Here is a 22,655-nt window from a genome sequence, read left to right as displayed (position 1 = left end):
CGATAATCTTGTGGATAGCACATCCGGACATAAGCTGTACAGCTTCTTAGACGCATTCTCAGGATATCATCAAATCCTCATGGCCAAAGAAGACCAAGAGAAAACCTCATTCATGGCTGATTCAGCCATATATTGCTATAGGGTAATGCCATTTAGATTGAAAAATGCTGGGGCAACATATCAGAGGCTCATCAACAAAGTCTTCGTCGATTTGATAGGGAAGAACATCGAGGCCTATGTTGATGACATGGTTGTAAAAAGTAAGAAGGTGAAGGAACATATATTCGACCTTGAGGAGGTGTTCGCCACCCTACGAAAATATAAGATGAAGCTCAACCCAGAGAAGTGTGTATTTGGCGTAGCTTCAGGAAAGTTTCTAGGTTTCATGATCACTCATCGAGGCATTGAGGCTAACCCCAACAAAATTTAGGCTTTGGCAGCAATAGAATCACCAAGGACCAAGAAAGAGGTTCAAAAGTTGACAGGCAGGGTAGCCGCCTTAAATAGGTTCATGTCCCGAGCAGCGGACATGTGCTTCTCCTTCTTCAAAGCCCTCAGGGGTAATCATTGCTTTGAATGGAATGAGGAGTGTGAGAAAACTTTTCAGGAGCCCAAACAGATATTGGAATCTCCCCCTATCCTCACCAAACCCGAGCCCGGAGAAACTCTGTATTTGTACTTAGCCGTATCTCAGAATGCAGTGAGTGGTGTCTTGGTGAAAGAGGTTAACAGGGGCCAGCAACCCATTTATTACGTAAGCAAAGTCCTACTTGATGCAGAAACAAGATATACTTTAGCATAACGACTTGCCCTTGCACTGATAGTAATAGCATGAAAGCTTCGGCAATATTTTCAATCACATCCTATTGTTGTGCTCACCAATCAGCCTCTAAAAAATATTCTTCAGAAACCAGACGTCTCAGGAAGATTACTGAGGTGGGAAATTGAACTCAAAGAATTTGACATAGAGTTCAAGCCCCGACCATCTATCAAAGCTCAGGCCATAGCTGACTTCATTGCAGAACTCACCCCAAGGCCTTGGGGGCCAGATAGTAGCTCGAGCTCGAGCATATCTATGTGGGAAATTTTCGTAGATGGAGCATCAAACTCCTCGGGCTTGGGCGCAGGAGTCATAATCATAAGCCCGAACATGCTCATAAACATTCAGTGTGCACTAAGGTTCGAATTTGAGGCGACCAATAATGAAGCAGAGTATGAGGCCGTCATCATAGCCATGGAACTCGCCATAAATCTCGAGCTTGAAATTATCAAAATTTATAGTGATTCCCAGTTGGTGGTTGAACAAATCAAAGGGACGTTCAATAGAAAGGATGAGAAGATGAGCTTATACTGCTTGAAAGTGCATGCTCTCTACAGAAAGTTCAAGAGTTATGAAATTGTAAAAAATTCTCGGGCTGAGAATTGTAGGGCCGATGCCTTGTCAAGATTGGTGTTTATGGAAATAGATGGGCTTGACAGGACAGTCCACGTCAGAATTGTAACCGAGCCAAGCATCAATCAGACCATAGGCGTTATGGATATTGATAATGAGCCATCATGGATGGACCCAATAGTGGACTTCATAAAACATGGCCGCCTTCCAGAAGATCCTCGGGCAGCGAGAAGCATCCAGTCCAAAGCTCCGAGGTATTGCATGATTGAAGGTGTTTTATTTCGCGGAAGCCTCACACTTCCATAACTCAGATGCCTTAGGCCTTTCGAATCATCCCAGGCCCTAGAAGAAGTTCATGAAGGTGTATGTGGGAACCATCAAGGAGCTTGGGCATTAGCCTTCAAGCTCATAAGGTATGGATATTATTGGCCAACCATGAAGAAAGACGCCAAGGAATATGTCAAGAAGTGCAACAAGTGCCAAAGATTTGGCAATGTCATCCACCCTCCCGCAGAAGACCTCAATAGCATTAGTTGCACAGCCCCATTTAAGCAGTGGGGAATTGACATCCTTGGTCCCTTTCCAATAAGTAGGGGAAAATTGAAGTTTGTGGCTGTGGCTGTGGCTGTAGAGTATTTCACTAAGTGGGTAGAGGTCGAGCCTTTAGCAACAATTTCAGAGCCGAAGTTAAGAAGTTTCATTTGGAGATCCATCATATGCAAGTTCGGGATACCGAAAGTCCTCATAACTGATAATGGCAGGTAGTTTGACAAGGCACAATTTAAAAACTTTTGTACCGACCTAGGGGTTGATCACCGTTTGATGTCGATTTTCCATCCTCAAAGTAATGGTCTTGTCGAAGTGACCAATCGGATTATATTGCAAGACCTCTGTACAAGGATCGGCGATGCAAGAGATTCCTGGTCTGATGAGTTGCCTTCTATACTTTGGACGTATAGAATGTCACACAGAACTGCTACAGGGGAAACCCCCTTCATGTTGGCTTTTGGTATTGAGGCCATCGTTCCTATTGAAGTAAGGTTGCCCAGCCAAAGGAGGCTCGAGCCCGAAGAAGCAGGGCGCACCACTGAACACCTCGACCTCTTGGAAGAAGTTTGTGATCCGGCAACTTTAAAAATGGCCTCCTACCAAGATAAAATAGCAAAGTACTTCAATAAGAAAGTGAGGACGCGGAGATTCAGAGCAGGAGACCTTGTGTTAAGAAAGGTCGAAACAGCAGGTCATGCCCCGGGTAAGCTAGGACCAGTTTGGGAAGGGCCCTTCGAAATCATACGACAACTCCAAGGAGGCGCATACAGTTTAAGGGATACGTCAGGAAGGCCGCTTCCAAGACCATGGAACGCCGAGAATTTAAAGATATATTACAAGTAACTTGGTCTTCCAGTTATCGGTAGTCAGGCCTGCGCGTCAAAGTTCACGTTTTCAATTCTCAGGCCTGCGTGCCAAGTTTCATTTTTTGGCAGTCAGGCTTGCGTGCCAAGGATCAACACAATGTTCTCAGGCCTGCGCGTCAAGGTTCACGTTTTCAATTCTCAGGCCTGCGTGCCAAGTTTCATTTTTCGATAGTTAGGCCTGCGTGCCAAGGATCACGTTTTCGGTAGTCAGGCCTGCGTGGCAAGTCTATTTTTAAAAAGTATAATAAGAATTAAGCTATTCGTTAAAATATGATCTAGCTACAAAAAGTCTTGCCCCGCGCAAGCAATCAAAAAAGCCTTACCCCGCGCAAGTAAACAAAAAGCCTTGCCTAGTGCAAGCAATCAAAAAGTCTTGCCCCACGCAAGCAATCAAAAAGCCTTGCCCCTCGTAAGTAAACAAAAAGCCTTGCCCCGCGCAAACAATAAAAAAGCCTTGCCCTTCGCAAGCAAACAGAAAGCCTTGCCCCGCGTAAGCACGTCAAATAACATTCCCGGTCACTAGTGCCCAATCAATGGTGTGAGAGATCTTATAAAAAGGCCATTATTGTCCTCAGGAATCACGCTATAGGTCGATACAATTATATCACTTGCATACATGCTCGGGATCAACACAATGTTCATAAATGATTTTTCAAATTGAGTCCTCGAGATAACTTGCATACATGCTCGGGATCAACACTTAATGTTCATAAATGATTTTTCAAATTGAGTCCTCGAGATATATCACTTGCATAGATGCTTGGGATCAACACAATGTTCATAAATGATTTTTCAAATTGAGTCCTCGAGATAACTAATACATACGTCAAGGCTAAAACTTCATCTAGGCGTCGAGATATTTAATTAATCTAGGCGTCAAGTTGTCAAATCACCCTAGGCGTCCAGATATTTAATCTAGGCGTCGAGTTGTCAATTCACCCTAGGCATCGAGATATTTAATCTAGGCATTGAGCTATTAAGTCATTTTTAGGCGTCGAGATATTAATACATCTTAGGCATTGACCTGTTTAATATGTATCCCAAACGTTAAGTTATTGAATCATCTTAATGTTGAGCTATTTGAGTTTGTCATGATCGAGACATCAGCCATACATGATCGTGAAAAATGAAAAATACTTGTTCAAAATACAGAAGGAGGAAGTCATCATGAGAAAAACATGAACTAATCTAGGTCCTCGGCTCTTTCTCCCGAAGTTTTTTTTTTTTTTTTTTGTTCCATATGGATAGATTTTTTTGCAGAGCATGGGCCGACCCTTCGAGTCTTAAATTTACACCTTATTTATTGTGGTTATCGATCCACTCAAAATCCTTCTTTCTAATGATATTCTTTTCTTATTATTTCTTGATCTTTATGGTGACTAGTGAGCGAGCTTGAATTGTGCAGTCAAGGTTAATTTACATGATCAAACTAAAGTCCCAATAAAAACCTAAAGAAGTATTTGATGTTCCTTTTTCTAAACTAGCATAAGAAGTATTTGATTATATATTGATTGGCTTAATTGATTAAGATATTATATTCTTTCCTTTATATTAACATTTCTTTACCACAATTAGGACTGGGCAAATCTCCCGAACCGAACCGACCGAACCGAACCTAACCGAACCCGACGGTTCTTGTCAAATTAAATACCCAAACGGGTATCTGAATTGAGAACCGACGGGTACGGTTCGGTTCTCGGTTCTAGACCTAGAACCGAAGAACCGAATAAGAACCGAATCTTTCTAATTTTATTTTTTTTATATTGAGTAAATCAAATTATTTTAATTTTTTCTAAACAAATTAACAAATTAACGATTTCTAAATCCAAATTTTTGGCCCAATAATTTGTTTCATTTCTAATTTTTTTAATTTTTTGCCCAATTACCCATTTTATTGTTTCATTTCTTAGCCAAGCAAGATCAAATCCACTAAATAACCCTAAACACCAACATCAAAGTGCATAACGTTGTCTCGACTCTCGCAGCCTCGCTAATATTCCAAAACCTATACAATTATTGGTCGACACTGTGACCTCCGATCGAAGCTGTGACATTCGCCAACCGAAACTTTGATCATAACGATCATTTGAACAAGGTAGTTTACTAATCTCTGTCATTCCAAAATCATTGAATGTATCATTAGTTGTATTTATATAATGTTGTTATAAATGTTAAAAAATTTAATTATAGTACAGAACCGAACCCGAACGGTTCCACAATTATATTTGGACCCGACGGTTCCATTTACTAGATACCCGAACCTTCCTGCAAGAGATCTTTTCTTAACATCAAGCGTGTTGGGACTAGATAGAAATGAGAACTCCAACAATTTCTTTGTTTTCAACGCCTCCTAATTTCCAGGAATTCATAAGGGATTTACTTGTCTATGTATTGTTCCATTCGATCTTTTAGGTCCCGACTGAATGAAGCTAGCTTGGTTGATCAACAAGACAATAGAGAAGCTAGAACATGCTAAGCTCGCGCCGCAATAACCCCACTGCACACCCCACTTTAATTCTTAAATTAAGAATTAAGGGATTCATCATTCGAAGGGAAGTAGTTTAGTTTTAGTTGTGTATATGCATATCAAATTGGTCAATAAAGATATATTAAACATATCACTCTTCTATGAGTTTATCATCGTAAGAATACTTCTTTACTAATCATTTTCTAGCTGTCAACTCAAAAAAGGAGCTCATGATAGTTTGGTTCCACTATAGTGTTAAAAGATTTGAATCGTTTATATTTTGAATAGCCGTACTTGCTAGAGCTAAACATGTGAATAAAAAGAATTGTTGACGACCTTTAAATGCAGAGTGAGCTCAGCTCAATATTTCATTCCATAGTCTGCTGTCAAAAAAATAAAAATAAATCGTAGAACTTACACAAACTGGGTTGGATTTTGAATATTATTTTTTTTAGGCTTAGACATGCCACACTTCATACAAAAATAAATGAATAAAGTTCAAACAAATACAAGATCAGTAGATCGTATCAGCTAAAATAATTATTACAGAATTAAGCGAAATGCCCGGTTTAAGAATTTTTTTCTTTTTCTTTTTCATGTAATATAATCTAAATGAAATTATACCAAAATTTCCCATCAAAACTTTGTAGAAATTGATGGCATTTTTGGGGCTTCTTTGGACCTCCGCATTCTGACACCATCAAGACTGTTTCTTGATTCCTTAATTTCTTTGTGGGACAGTCCCCTTTTAGGGCTGGGGTCGGGCCTTTGCTTTGGGGCACTTTGGGATCTCAACTTAGCTTCGAATGAGTGTGTATTAGCCACATAATTTTGGTAGTTTACAGTGTTCCTGAAATAGCTCTCTACACAAAAACTTCTTGCAGGGGTAATTGATCCATCACACCCACCAGAATTGGCAAACCTTGGAGTAGCCCGGACTTGTGTTGTGAAAAAACCTTGGCATTCGATTCCAGTTACGCCCCGGATATTCCTCGAGTCCGGCATCAATCGGCTTATTGGGAATCTGTCCGGAAGTGGAGATGACATTGATTGGCCCAATAAGTCGTCGTTGGAACCCGGCATCCATGTGTTAGTTCTTCTGGATCTTGATCTAGTCCGCCCTGTATCAACCCCCACAATTTTCGGGCTTTCATATGAGGCAGAAAACCTTCTGCTGTGGATTGACATTTTGTGCTCATTTCCTGTACTAACAAACTTATCCTGCTAGAGGAAAGATTACACTTTATATAATTGTTCTCAAATTTCTCAATCAAGATTATAAGTTTTAGTTGTGATGAATTTGAAATTCATGGACTGACCACGGATTTTCGAGCATTGAGTTGAGTGTTGAATTGATGAGTCTTTCGGGCCAAGACATTTGTTTGTGCTCTTATAAGAGCCCGCATGCAATGAAAGGTGGCCGCGGCCCGCTTACGCACAAAATAGCCTCTCACTAGTGCTTGTAGTCTCACCAATCCTCGCAATGCCCTTAGCGCTTTTCTTGCCTGTTTTTCGTATCTACAAGCAAATTCATTTCGCTAAAACAGACAGAATGATGTATTTATTTAAATCATGTCATCTACACACTGATATCAAATTAACTACTTACTAGGTATCCTCGAAACACAGTTTGAATCTTGATAGCAGCTCGTATTTCACGGCTGCTTTTACCCTGACTGGCAGTAAACCTCACGACAGCAACTGCCGCCTGGGCGACGGCCATGGCTGTGTCTGCGACCGCGGCTGTGGCGGCAGCCACTTCAATTTCATGCTTGTTTTGCTCTTTTTCAGTCACTCTGTGTAAAGATCTCAGCCATTCAACCTCAGAATGTGTAATATTGGGCGGTATGGTGGTTGATTTATTGCACAACCCTATTGTCGAATGGCCGGAATATTTTGAGTTTTGTTTCTTATCCCTGTCTTTCTTCATCCAAAAAAGGCTCTTCAACCACCTTGTTGCTCTTCCCATTTGGCTGATTTTCAGAAAGGGAAATGGAGTTTCATTAAACGTACATCTCTATATTTTATACATGCAGCTCTCTCTATTAAAAGGGTTAAAGTTTCATATAAAGAAACTTTTACATCTGCTCATAAAAAGGTTCTTTTTCTAGTTTGGAAAATTTTCATGCAAATGTTAGGAAATAAAGTAAAATGCAACCCGGTAATCGTTAAATTTGCTGTCAGTGGTTACAGAGTGATATGTACTGGATTAAACCAAATAATTTATCTATGATGATCACGAAAATTTCTAAACATGGTTATACATATGATAGATGGTACGAACCATATGATTCAATAGTCGATATTCTGAATTTTTTTCGATGCACTTTTTGATGCACATTTTAAAGTGCTCAAAAGGGTGTTTTTCTAATAGTCGGGTAAATGAGTTGGTACGTATTTGTTCAATGAAATCAAGAAGATTTTGTTCTGATATTCGAGTCGAGAATCAACATTGAGAATAGGATATATTGAATAATTGATCAATAAATATGTGTGAATGATGTGATTTACAGCTTTATTTAGAGTCTACATGCAGATATAGACGCATTGCCTTTTTATTAATTTATTGCTTTAATAGCCTACTGTAAAGTGGACCCCACTTGCATATAGAATATGATTATGTGAATTGATAAAATGGGCTTTATTTTTTCTTAACCAATCCGAAAACTGGAGGCAGGAGCCTTTTTGAAAAGAAAAAGTTGGCAAAATACTTTCTGGAGCGACGTGTCTTTGAAATGAAAGATATTCGAACCTTTTTTTCTAGGGAAAATTGCAACCTATACATCAAATTACAATATTTTGTTCTTGTTTTAACATCGTCTATTTGACTATTAAAAAAATTATTTTTTTTATTGGAAAAATATTATTCTTTTTTAACAATGGAACTAAATAGGAAGCGAAGTTGAGGACAATTTGCAGCAAGCTTTTTTTGTTTAAAAAATGAAAAATTACGAAAATTTGGTTACAAGTAGACTTCGCGACGGACATTAGAGGAATCCTTATATGTTTAATGGAAGTATTACATCTGTATTTATAACTTTAATAATCTTCCCTTTTCTTCATATAATTGTGAGGGTAAGGCTAACATGTCCCTATCTCAATTACCAGTTTATGAAAGATATATAAGGATTAAGAATAATGTTTAAATGTTTCCATTCTAAGGTAGAAGCTTCATAGTCTCACGTTAGAATGTCTAAAACAAATGTGGGTGTATTTGATTTCTCAAGTGATGGTGGTCATTCTCTGAATTACTAAGTGATTAATTAAAATGTGTGTATTTGATTTTGGATTGTGTCATCTTGGAAAAGCAATATGAACTGGTCAACTGCTTTTAACCCTTATAGTATGTTTACTATGTTGTTAGCAATGTTGAATCTCTTTGCCATGGATGTAAACAAATCTGGGTTCATCCTAACTCACTCAAATTCCTAAATCTGCCACTGCATGTGCGTGCACACACGAAAAAAATGAAGGGGTCTCTTTTTTTCTTAAATCAATGCTCGCAACATTTCAGCTCTAATTTTATAAAGATTAAAGAGTTATTTTGAGTAGCAACTAAATTCAAAAACTACAGAGTATCATATTCCCTTCGTCCCATAAAGATAGTTCTATTTCTTTTTTCACACAAATTAAGAAAATTTAGTTAATATAGTTGAAACAATAAATTTTACTATCATTTTTCCTAATATATTTATACATTAATGCAATAAATATTGATGGTAATTAAATTATATTTGTGATAACAAAGCACATATATATTAGGAAACTAATATACTAACTATACTCTCAAATAAGAAATAATGCTGTATTTTGGTACAGGCGAAAAAGAAAAATATGGCTATTTTTATGGGATGGAGGGAGTACTAAAAAAGTTTTAGCCCATTTTTCTAATTTACTAATGCTTTATGAATCTGATAATGGTGGAGATACTAACACCAGTGATATATTTTCATTGCACGCCGATTAACTCACCATCAAAGAAGAGGGATGTAATGTCAACACCAGTTAATAGACCATGGGTACACATTTTATTTGACCTGTAAAGCATGGACATTCTTAGGATAGAGTATCACTGTTCGACACAAATCGGACATTGAAACTCCTTAGAATGTGCTACTCATTGTCCTCTTTTATATATTTTTAATTTTTTTTTTAACATATTGCACTTGATACTTCATCTACTTCTCTTGGGCATGTAAGCGCAATGAGATTTACCTTGCCTTATTTTTTTGTATCGTTTCAATGTCTGATGTGCAACAAACATGTCCTCGACATGTGAAGGACACAACAAGCCCCACTTTGTATAGTTGGAAGTATAAATTTAGCGAAGATTAACTATTATAATGTGTGTAACAAGCAATAATAATATGTGAAAATTCTAAAACTTTATGTGAAATATGTTTTAGGTGAAGATTTTTACATGCAAAATTCAAAATGAAAGCTAAAAGATATAAACATAGAGGTGGGAAATATAAATTCATCACTTTAATTCGCATGGTATGTCCATGTCATGTGTCCTTGTTTGAATTTGCCTCACATTTTTTACTTTGACTCGGACTCGAACCTTTAACCGTTATTTTATAAAGGTGCATTTTTTATAATGTGACTTTTGGCTTGTTTTTTGGTACAATCTAGCCTTACACGTGGTGAATATTAGATGTTGGTTATGTGGCGGTGTATAAATGGCACACTTGGCCATTTTCACATTATGTGAGCTGCTCGCAAGGGTTTTTGTCTCTCTTTTTTCTCTCATTCTATTCTTCAATATCTTGTAATTTAGAATGGATTCTGTTGATGTATTAAACCCCCATTTGATGGGAATTAAAATTGGATTTTTAGTAGGTTTAGATAAAAATTGATGACATGTATAACTAAAAAGTCATGGATCATATGAAATGTGTAATTAAAATTAATTATTTATTTCTACTTAGATCAAAAATTTAATCCATGCCAAATAGTGGCTAGGTGTATAATCTGAGTTTGAAGTAAAGGTTTGCTGTGATAAACTTATCTTTGTGGGGCGAGAGAAATACTTGAAGAAATCTTTGATTTTTTCATACATTTGAACAAACTAATTCTTGACTGATTTTAGTGATTTTGACCAATATCTACTTGTAGATACGCAATGGGTAAGTAATGTTTGGAGCTCATGAATATTCGGACTTGGTAGTGGGTAAAAGTCTTTGTATTCTTACTTTTAGTTTCCATGATTTTTCATTTCTATAAATATTTTGTTGTTTGATTTTGTTCAAATACGTTTTGGGACTAGCAAGTAATATCAAATCTAATTTTTCAAGAAAGAGATTCAGTGATTTTTCAAAAACCATATCCCCTGTTTGAGCTCCATTATTCAAAATATTATTTTTTTTTCCCAAGCTCATTTTTCAACCACATATTTTTTCAATGAAATAATTTGTATGTAAATCAAAAAAAATTTCCCATTTTTTAATCACGTTCTTCAAAAATTTACTATTACAAATTTCTTTTTGTGAAAAATGGGGCTCAAACTCAAACAGATGCTAAGTATTCTTCAAAGTGTTTGCATTTTCTGAAAAATCATTTAATCTCAAAGTATTGTTAAAAAAAAAAATGTCTTCTAAAAGAAATCTGGTTGATCTACCTTTGACTGAACTTCTGGTTGGATCTCTAAAAGACTATGTTTTATGATTTAGATCCGTAAAGATCTTGAGCTCTGTAAGTTTCTTGAGGTTTCTTAAAACTTCTTTTAAAAAAATCTTGCAACACATTTTTGACCTAAAAAATTCTTGTACACTTTACACTGATTTCTGGTGATTCATGGTAACTTACACTAATTTTTGGAGATTCTTGGTAACTCACTACTGAGTTATGGTGGGTTTTGTGTAACTCGTTCTAGTTTCTATTGAGTTGAGTTAACTCGCTCCGGTTCCTACTGATTTCTTAACTCATTCCTGAGTTCTACTGATTCATCTTGAATCGTTGAGTTCTTTCACTCTATTTGGAGACCCTGGTTCAATTTTGGTATTCTTTACTCATCAGCTTTGTTCGGAAAATTAATGTTTTCGATTGTGGTAGTTTTCTACAAACCTTAATTAAATTCTATTTTACAAATTGCACACTGTCTCATTTTATTGTGGCTATTAAGATAATAGACTTGTCACTATTTACCTTTGTCCAAGATCTCCTATGAGAATTTGGGGATTTGAGGGAGCAGCGGATTATATTAAGAATTCAATTTGATAAACTACATTTTTTATCATCCTTAGTTGTGATTATATAATTCTATTTTCTACGAAGTCATATTGTATAATCTAGTTTATAGTTTTTGTACATTTTATGATAAATAAATAGTACTGTACTGTAATTCCTTAGTTGAAATTTTACATATACAGTGAATATTTCATATTGCCTAATTGTGATATTGTGTGCGTGTGTGTGATTTTGAGACTTTAATTGTTAACATGATTTTAGTGGAGATTTTAGTCTCTGACACCAGAAAATGAGAGCCTTGTTATAATAAGAGATATACTAGAGCTCTTGATAGGGTTTGGGAAACTGATTAGTGCATATAGGGGATTAGAATTAGATGGGATAGCATGGAGCTCAGTTTCCATTCATCCTTCTAGTAATGTGATAAGGAAAGTTGGGAAAACTACGTTAGCTGAGTAACTATAAAAAAGTTTAAATACTTTATCCAACTAAGACAGTGTCTAATAAATACTATCTTTTGAAATAACTATATAACTTTAGGCTTGATTCTTCCTCTAGCCTAAAAGAAAATATTGAAAAGTTTACAAAATTGATTTAGGATTTAGCAATCTGTGATGAGAAATTGTTCGATGATCAGCAAGTTGTAGCACTGTTGAATTTCTTAGGTGACATGTATAGGGAAATTAAAAACGCTTTAGAGTATTGAAAAAATTGACTTTTAACATTATAACCTCAACTCTAAGAAATAAAGAACTTGAATTAAAATCTGATTTCAAAGATGCTAGGAATGGTGAGGGATTGAATGTAAAAGAAAGATTGAACAAAAATAAGAGTAACAATTTTAGCAATTACAACTTTTATAAGAAAGGAAAAATTCAAAATGATAAGTTCAAAGACAATAACAAGAACGAAGGAAAAATTAAGAATAAGATCAAGAAAAGCTACTATTGTGAAAAAATCGGTCATTTCATAAGAACTTGTTTCAAGAAAGCTTCTGAACTGAAAGAGAAATCCAACTCTGATTGTTCAGCGGCTATTGCATGTAATAATGACTCTAAAATAGAAGAAGTGGTCCTTGTTACTGCAACCAAAAAGAAACACAATTGAATGGGTTCTTGACCTTGATTGTACCTTTCACATGTGTCTCATAAAAGAATAGTTTAATAAATTTGTTGACTTAAATGGTGGACAAGTTCAGATAGGAAATGAGTTGTCAAATAAAAAGAATTGAAAAACTTAATCTCTTACAGAAAAATGATCATATTCTTGAGTGGATAAACTAGGTAGGTGTCTGACCTGTAGAGCAATCTGATTTCCTTAGGTGAATTAGATGATGAATACGATATAAGAATTCATAAAGATCTTACCAAATAAACATGAATGTTAAGGAAGTTATATCTACTTCCAAAGTGAATGGAATTAACACTCTGCAAGCTAAAACATTGGCTGTAAATAGCTTTGCACCTGCAAATTTCCATTCTAACAAGTCTTTAATTGACATAAAAGATTTGGCCACATTAGTGAAAAGTGACTGATAATACTTAATAAACTTGGATGTTTTGGAAATGATAACATCGAAAAACTTATGTTTTGAAAAGAATGTGTTATTGGAAAGCAAAACAAATTTCCTTTCAAAATTAGATTTCATTATTCTTGTTCTGTTCTTGATTATTTATGTGTTGATATTATGGTTCAGCATTTGAAAATGCTCTCAGTGGCTTCAAGCTTGATTTACTTGTATTAGATGATTTTTCAAAAACAATATGAACTTTTCTATTAAAGCCTAAATTTGATACTTTTCAAAACTTTAAGCAATAGAAATTGATGATTAAAAATCAAACTAGTTAGAAAGTTAAAGCACTTAGAACTAATAATGGTTTTGAATACTATAATTTTGAATTTGACTTTTTTCGAAGAATCTGAAATTTTAACGAGGAACTATAACGTATACCCTTCAAATGTATACTATTAAGTTCTAGTCTCCCTAGACTATTCTAGGGAGAAGCTTTATAAATTGCTAGATATTCAAACAATAGAATTCTTTCTAGTACCATTAACTTTCAAGTACAAGAACAAATGTGGTTTGGTAAGTTTTCCGATTATTCTAGACTTAAGCTGTTTGGCTATGTAGCTTATTTTCATCAAAGTGAAGGTAAACTTGAGTCTAGGTTCTTAAAGTATATTTTTCTGGGCTATAGGAAAGAAACTGAAGGTTATAGACTTTGGATTGGAGAGTAAAATGGTTTCAAGGTCATTATAGGTAGATATGTCATTTTTAATGAAAATGACATACCCTTTGTTGTTTCTTCTAAATTGAAATTTGATGAAAATTCGTTAGTTAAAGAAATAGTTTTGGAATATCAAAACACCAATCCTATTGAGTTTGATGATCAGATTGAGGTATAGACTTCTCAATTTGAAATAGATTAGGTTCAGAATGATATTGAAAATGAAAACCAACCCCAAAATCCTACTATAACTAATTATCAGTTTACTTGAGATAGAAGTAAAAGGAATAGAATTCCCTCTACTATAATTGGCAGCGATGATTTTGTGACCATTTTCTCTACTTTAGACTTTTTCAATTTTGAATCTACTACTTTTGAAGAATTTGTTAACTGTGTAAAGAATCTGTTTTTTGGGGAAAAAACTATAAAAGATGAAATAAACTCTTTGATTAAAAATAAAACATGAATTCTTGTTAACAAGCCTAATAATCAGAAAATAGTTGATAGTAAGTGAGTTCATAAAATTAAAGAAGCTGAGTCCAGTATTAAAGATAAGAAATATAAAGTCAGGTTAGTAGCTAAAGGGTATACACAAAGGTAGGATATTGATTATAATTTTTTATTTTTAAAAATGTGTCTTGTTGCAAAATATACTTCAATCAGAATTTTGCTTACTTTAACTGCTCATTTTGACTAAAAGTTGGATCAGCTTGATGTTAAAATTTCTTTCCTAAATGGCGATCTAGATGAAGTTATAAATATGAGTCAGCCTAAAGATTTTGAAATTAATTCTAAATATGAGAAGCTTTGTTTGTTGAAAAAAAATTCCTCTATAATTTAAAACAAGTCCATAGGCAATGGTATAAGAAATTAAACTTACATGTTCGAACTCTAGGATTTGTTATAAAGTTTGTGGGGGTCAATATTTGTTTATCTTCTATTAAATTTTGATGATATGTTTCTTGCTTGCTATGATAAAACTAACATAGATATAATCAAATCAAAATTAAAATCTGAATTTAAAATAAAAGATCTAGACCAATCAAAGAGAATTTTGGGTATTAAAATTAAAAGAAATAGAATTAATTACACTCTTCATGTGAATCGGTGCTTATATGTGAATAAAGCACGTGAAAAAAAATTTATGTTTAAGTACAATCCTATTATACTACCTTTAAATTGTCATGTAAACAATCTTCTAAAACAGATGAAGAATTTTAAAGTATGAATCAAATATATTATGCTAAAACTATTTGATCTATTATGCATTTAATTGTATGTATTAGACCTGATTTGGCTAATGACATAAGTATTTTGATCAGATTTATGGTAAAACCAGGTGAACACACTGCCCTGTATAAAATAGATGCTGAAATATTTAAAATGTTTATCTGACTTAGGGCTAAAATTTTAAAAGGTGTAATAAATGTATAATTTTGAAGGGATACACAGACACTGATTTTCCAGCTGACTTAGAGAAAAGATGATCTACTTCTTATATTTTCACACTCTGTGATGGGCTTATTAGTTGGAAATTTTAACTGCAAAAGTTTGTGGCTCTATCTTCAACTAAGGCAGAATATATTGCAGCATGTGATGCTATCAAGAAAGGAGGATTATTAAAAGAAATTGGTTTTATAGTTGAAGTTATTAGATTATATATTGATAACCAAAGTGCAATTCTCTTTAATAAGATTCATGTGTATCATGATAGAACTAAGCATGTTGATATAAAATTTCATTTTGTAAGTGACGTGGTAGAAAAAAGGTCCAACTGAGTTTAATCCATCTGATCTTGGTACCAAGTTACTTTTCTTAAATAAGTTTAGCTGGTGTTTTGCTACAATTTGGCCTTACACTTGTTTGAATATTGGACGTTGGATCCATGGTTTTGTAGTGGAATATAAAAGACGCACTTGGCCATTTTCTTCACACAATTTGTGTGAGAGCCGTTTTGTGAGGATTTTCATCCTTTATTTTCTCTCATTCCATTATTCAATCGCATATAATCATGAGTGAATTTTCTTGATGTACTGAGTGTATAATTTAAGTTTGAAGTGGAGATTTAACTCGTAAGCTTATCTTTGTGAGGCGAGAGAAATATTTGAAGAAATCTCATACATTTGTACAAACTGATTCTTAGCTAATTTTAGTGATTTGGAGCAATATCTACTTGTAGATGTCCGATGGTTGTGTAGCGTTTAGAGCACATGAACATTCGAACCCATTAGTTGTGAAAGGTCTTTGTGTTTTTACTTTTACTTTTTGCTATTTTTCATTTCTGCAAATATTTTGTTGTTTTATATTGTTCAAATATGTTTTGGGACCAACATGTCCCTTTTCCATATCCAAGTTTCATTAGTTTTTGGTTATGCTTATTATCACATTTATTTTTGTATCACTTGTAACATATCTTGCTTGTGACGAATGTGGAGGTTTCTAAGGCTCAAACTAGCACCATCAACATCACGATTCAATAGACGAGGAATTCTGCACTAGCCAAGGTACAACAAGATGGTTACACTTGCAACTTTATAATCTTTGATTTGCCATATGGGAATTATCTTGTTCCCATGATTCCTACTCTTACAGACCTTGGTGAATAGATTTTTGGTAATCTTATTTTTAAGAACCGTTGAATAGAAAAGTCTTTATCTGATTGAACTTGTCTATATGATTGTAATTGTCTTCTTGAAGTATCGTTGTTGTAATTTTTCCAATTGGACCTAGTCCTAGGCTTACGATTAGTCAGCAGAAGTTCCTTTTTTCTCCATACATTACTTGATATGTTAGCAGAGCCTTGTAAATAAACGAATCGATTTTGTCCTGTCCTTGTTTTGTGGTTTATAATTACTAAGACTTCATACATTGTGCTAGAAGCAAAGTTTTTAGAAATTGGCTAGTTTGATCTGAAAAATCTTAAACCAGTACAGAAGTCTATATATACTCGAAAAAGTACATCTCAAAGAAATCGAGATGTAATTGGTGACCAGCCTTGGGTTGATTGAGTTTCTTGTTGCATAACATTTTAGAAATTTATGATCGTGCTTTTGGCTCTATGGTCCGGTGAAATTTGTACTCTAATTGAAGGAGTGCAAAAACTCCAAAGCATGACAAAAAAAAGCTTGTCTATCGACAAGCTTCCAAGTATATAAAACTATTTGCAATCTCCGTTTCGATTTCAGTTGAACTCTTTGACCTTGTCCCTTTACTTTATTTGTGCATTGCATGTGCAGATATAAAACATCATTCCATTTAAACGTTAGCACCACTAGTTCAGAAAAATGGAAAGAAGTACCTAATTTACACTGAAATTTTGTTTTGGAGCTGGTCATGTCACATGTAAATGTTGTAGCCAATTTAGATATGGGAATAATAATGCTAGACTAAATGATTGATGAGAAATGGCTCCATTTTTGCTAGCCTAAAGTTGAGTGTGACTTACGTTTGATAATGCCACAGGAGAAATGTGGATGAAATCTTTAGGTACCCACACTTGAGGAGGGAATTTCAGAATTTAAATTTATGCTCTCAATATATGTATATTAGCCTCATTCCTACGATATTGAACAAAATAGTATAAAATTTTAAGTCCTCGTTTAGTTTGGCTAAAAATCAAATTTTTATAGATTTTGATAAAAATCGATGAAATGTGTAGTTAAAAAGTTGATAAAAAATGTGGATATTATAAAATTTGACATTAAAAATGAATTCGAAAAAAGATGAGTTTTGTAAAATTAGGGCTGAACAAAGGCAAGATTTCATTTTTTATATTGTTGGAGTCCAACCTCACACTCCATTAAGTAGAGTTTGGATTAAAAGTTTGCATACAAACACCATATTATTGAGATCAACTCAGACAAGGCCACCGTAATTAGCAAAAACATCATGATTCATAATCATTGTCATTGTAACGTCTGCATCTAAACACCAACCACTCCCAGAATGACACATAGCGGATATGATGTCAGCACCTAATTTTCAATCAGTTATAAGTAACTCATGATTACCCAATATTAGGTCATCATTGCCTGATGCCATACTTATGGCCTAGGCATCATGATGAATTGAATGGTCAACCCTGAATTCCAAATAAGAAAAAAGGATTTTGTCGATGGCACACATTTCTAGGACGATGCTATAGCAGAAATGACACTGAACAAGCAAGTGACATGATCTTCCAGCATATAAATAAGGGCAAAAGGTCCCCTTTTAGGCAACCTAAGACTTTTAGCAAACAACACCCTTTGAAAAGCTTTATGTAATACAAATGCTCTATATCCTAATTCAATTTTGGCAATCACTCGACAAAATTCTATTAAGTTGATCTAAATTTATCACATCATTTTTAGATATCAACAAAATTTTATTTATGAGATTATATGTATATTTAATCACAGGTTGTACAATGTATACCAAATTGCGATGAGTAATATCATGGATTGAAATGTTGACTTCAATTCAACATTTGAATGTATATTGTAATTAAATATGTGCAATAACATAAATTAATCTTGAAATTGACATAATCTTGATGTATTTTTAGAAAACTTTGCACCCCATACTGTTCACGAACAATACTCATTATTTTCTTCTCAAATTGACTTTGAGGTAGAATGAGGGAACGAAATTGGTGTATATAGCCTAGACACCTTCAAGGTCATGGGTTTCATTATTTTTCAAGAAATTGCTATTATTTAGTTTGACATTTCCAGTCCAAATCCTTTTGTGTGTGGGTAGATCCAAATTCAGATATGGATGAGCCATTGGAAAAATTGTGTCACGTGATCACATGCTCAAACCGATGAACTTGGTCTTATATGCTGGGGATTATCCATCTATTTTATAAATATTTAATACCAATTTGAATGACAACACTATGACATTAAATAATAAATTCAATTAAATATAAATAATTATAATCAATTTAATATGACTTATGATATGCTGATTCCTAGAATGATGCTCAACACTACATGCACTAGATAATATTATTCATTTATTGCTCCTATTTGGTGGGGATTAGAATAAATTTTTTATCAGATTTTGATAAAATTTAATAAAATATGTGGTTGAAAAGTTATGAATCTTATAAAATATGTGATAAGATTTAATTATTTAATTTGACTTACATTAAATATAAATTTTAATTTCCACCAAACATGGTTTAGTCCCTAAACTCATTTCCAGACAATAGATATTTTAGCAATTGTTTGAGCTCTATTATTCCAAAAATAAATAAATAAACAAATAAAAATAAAATCTCCAAACTTATTTTCTACTATACATTCTCTCAAATAAAAGTAATGCTATTTAACTCTACTAGAATTACAAACTCCAATCTAAGTGACGTTAGATGATAGGTTGAATGAAATGTGATATTATAATTCCACCTATCATTTAATTGCACACTAATACCACCTAAATTAAGGTTGTAATGAGTGAGACTACGTAGCAGTTTTCCTCAAATAAATAAATAAATCAAAGAAGCTTTCTACTTCATCCAGATCTTTTTCTTTCACATTTTTTAGCCTCGTTTGGCTCCTATATGGTAATTATAATTTTTGAAATAATATTTTTTAAAAAATGGGTGATTGAAAAAGATGTAAATTTTTTTTATTTACGTATAATATATTGTGTGATTGAAAAATAGAAAAAAATAAGAGAAAAATAATTTTTTGGAATAATGGATCCAAGGGCTTAGTTACACAAAAATCTTCCACCCAAACATATCCGGTAAGCTTGGAAAATACATCAAAATAGTCTAAATAAAAGGAGGATTTTCCAAATTAGACTAAGAAATAAAAACATTTCCAAAATAACCTTTAAAAAATTATATTTCCTAAAATACCCCTTATAGAGAAATTGCAACCAAAGCCACTATAATGTATAAAAATCTTCAAATAAGTCCCCAAAGAAATATAGATCAAAATTCTTTAATAAATTTAGATTCAAATATTATACAAAATTTTATTGACCTAAAAAACGCTACAGAAAATGAATTAACCTATTTGGAAGAAGATCTAAAAGACTTCTTTATAGAATATTTAGACCCAAAACTAAAAAATAAAAATGATTCCATAGATGATGAAGCAATCAAAATGGAAAAAGATATATATAAATTAATTCTTAACTTAAGAAGGAGAATTAAAGAATTAAACATAATTATTCAAGAAAAAATATTGGTAAAAAATAGTGAATTTTATAAATTCTATTGTGATATTTTAAATACTTATGAAGAATTTAATTGGCTCAAAAATATTAACCCCTCCGCTGCACACTCCGAAGAAATGGTATCAGAGCCATGTTACGAACCAAAAATTATGATAAATATAGTAGATGAAGAAAATATAATTGAAAAATTTCTGGAAAAGGTTAAAAAACAAAAAAAAACCTAGTTATCCCTATTTACCTAAAAATACTACAAATGAAAATTTTGAGGATATACATAAAAAATTAGAAAATCTAGAATATAATCTACAAGTAGGAAATGCATTATTAGATAATAATCTTAGAGGAAAAGATAGGATTATAATTAATCCACCCCAAGATTTTAGAACGAAAAAAAATAAAAAACATGAAGAAAAACAATATATGATTACAGATGTAGAAGAAATAGAACAAAAATTTTTAGAATCTACAGGTGAAGAGTATGAAGAATATAAAAAACAGTTAGAAGAATTAACTGAAAAAATGGAAAATATAAAGATGAATACTAATCCATCTTCAAGTCAAGATATAAAAGTAGAATTCAGTAGTGATGAAGAACAAGATTTTCCTTATGGTACCCCAATATCTGATAAGGTTGATATTAATCAATATAGAAAAACCCAGAAAAGATACACTGAAAATGTAAGAAAACAATCCATAAAAGAAATAAATCCAATGAAATCTTATAATGAACCAATCCACACAACAGGAGTATGGTTAGACTTAGATTGTGTAGATAAAAATAAAGCTATTGAAATATGGATGAAAAGTACCGACTTAGCTATACAATTTAATAAATGGAAAACATATACGACTTTTGGATTTATAGAACATACATTTAGAGGAACTGTCTCTGAATGGTGGAGAAAGTTACCAGAAATTATCAAAGGAGGTGTAAAATATGGAGCAAATAGAACTGGAGTATTAGATAATAGAAATTCCCTAAATGAACAAAATATACAGGAAATATTAAAAAGATTTGAGAAAATCTTAAGAATAGAATTTCTAGGAAATAGACATACTTCTAATGAAGAAGAAAGAACACAAGAAGAATATAATCAAGGGATGATTGCAATGGAAAATCTAAAGATATGTGATATGTGTGAGTTAGAAAGATATACATGTAAATTTGAAGAATTATATTATATACTTAATCAAGGAGATTATCAAGAAAATAAACCTATTTTAAGATCTTACTTTACAAAGTTACCATTCCCATGGGGAATTAAGTTACTAAAAGAATATGAGAAATTATTGCCTCTAGGAAAAGAGGAAGGAGTTGAAATAGATAGTCTTGGAAGTATAATTGAATTTACAAAAAGAATGATAAGTATGTGGTGTAGAGAAGCACTATAAAATAAAAAAGCTTATAAAATAAGAAAAAATTCATTATGTTGTTACAAAGATAATGGCCAGGTAGAACAATTTGGATGCTATAAAAAGAAGTATAAACCATATAAGAAATATAAAAGAAAATTCAAAAATTATAAAAAATTCAGTAAAAAGAATTTTAAACCACATAAAAAATATTTCAAGAAAAGAAATTGGAATAAGAAATTTAAACCAAGATACATTAAAAAATGTAGATGTTTTATTTGTAATGAAGAAGGACACATTGCCCCTCAATGTCCTAAAAAAAAAAAGATAGACAAAATATAAAAACTCTTAGAATTTATGAAAAATTCCAAGATGATAGTGATATAGAACCAATTGAATATTTTGAAGATCTAACACAGTGAATGCAGTAGTATTTATGAATTAGATACATCCTCATCAGAGGAAGAATATGAGGAAATTGTATATATGAATCAAGAAATACAACAATCAGAAATAGAAATAGAAACAATTGAAGAAGTTGAAGATACTATAGAAGGTATAAATCAAGAAATTATCTTTGATATTAAAAAATACGCAGGAATCACTAAGAAGATACTTGACCTACAGGAAAAAGGTATATTCCATCAAGGATTCTTAGGAATTTTACCAAGAGTAAATAAAACAATTGTTAGTATGAATTATAAAGAAATGTCTATCAATATAGAAGATACCATAGGAAAAGCAAGAATACCTATAATTACAAAAGAATGGGTAAAACAAAAGTTATCCAAAATCCCAGAAAATGTAAGAAATAAATTAAAATGTATTGAGTTAGGAGGAATCCAAATAATGGTAAAAGGATTTTTTAGAGAAGGTATGAATATACCAATAGAAATATACTGTATGGATAATAGAATCTTACAAGATCCTATAGATGCTCTATTAGGAACAGTTGTAGGAAACTTAGTCTATCAAAAGATAATATTTACAGTAAAACCAAATTATGCAATATCATTAAGTGATGAAAATATTGACCAAAGCTTCAATCTATATTATAGAATTGGTAACTTGAAAATGTTACGAAGAAGTAAGGCTGTTAGTATAAGTATAAAATCAATTTTTGCTTTTAGTACTAGCTATCATAACAATTTAAGAAAAATAACTGATAATATTATCATACATAAAGATTTTGAGGAGTTAGCACAATATATACCTCCTAGAAAATACCAAGAATATGAAGTCACTATACCAGAACAAATAATGCTTGATTTCCATAAACAAGCTAGAGAAATTAATTCTGAAGGAAAATTAATAAGAAGAAATAGTGTCAGCTTAGAAGGAGATAATCTTATAGCAAGATTTTCCTCGAGACAAGACTCTAAGATAAGCAGACTTAAGAATCTAAGTATTGCTGAACCATCAAGTTCGCAATATTA

General features: G+C 32.9%; 2 protein-coding genes across 3 annotated transcripts; one reads left to right on the top strand and one right to left on the bottom strand.

The window, feature by feature from the left end:
- Positions 1–529: 529 nt before the first annotated feature.
- Positions 530–2,158, top strand: LOC111408536. Its single transcript, XM_023038283.1, has 3 exons — positions 530–754; positions 887–1,647; positions 1,705–2,158. The coding sequence occupies exons 1-3, from the start codon at positions 530–532 to the stop codon at positions 2,156–2,158; spliced, it is 1,440 nt and encodes a 479-aa protein (XP_022894051.1).
- Positions 2,159–5,709: 3,551 nt separating this feature from the next.
- Positions 5,710–7,287, bottom strand: LOC111408253 (protein IQ-DOMAIN 31-like). 2 transcript variants are annotated; one of them, XM_023038037.1, is made up of 3 exons: positions 6,885–7,287; positions 6,595–6,780; positions 5,710–6,499 (listed from the first exon to the last, which is right to left on the bottom strand). In XM_023038037.1, exons 1-3 carry the CDS (start codon positions 7,242–7,244, stop codon positions 5,912–5,914), a joined length of 1,134 nt encoding a protein of 377 aa, XP_022893805.1. In that variant the 5' UTR covers positions 7,245–7,287; the 3' UTR covers positions 5,710–5,911. The 2 variants fall into 2 exon arrangements, with proteins under 2 accessions (XP_022893805.1, XP_022893806.1); XM_023038038.1 differs by having other exon boundaries at positions 5,717–6,496.
- Positions 7,288–22,655: the final 15,368 nt, after the last annotated feature.

Source organism: Olea europaea, chromosome 13 (assembly GCF_002742605.1).
Source record: "Olea europaea var. sylvestris chromosome 13, O_europaea_v1, whole genome shotgun sequence".
NCBI classification, from domain to species: domain Eukaryota; kingdom Viridiplantae; phylum Streptophyta; class Magnoliopsida; order Lamiales; family Oleaceae; genus Olea; species Olea europaea.
The sequence above is the reverse complement of the archived record's forward strand: the minus strand, read 5'-3'. Positions and strand labels throughout refer to the sequence as shown.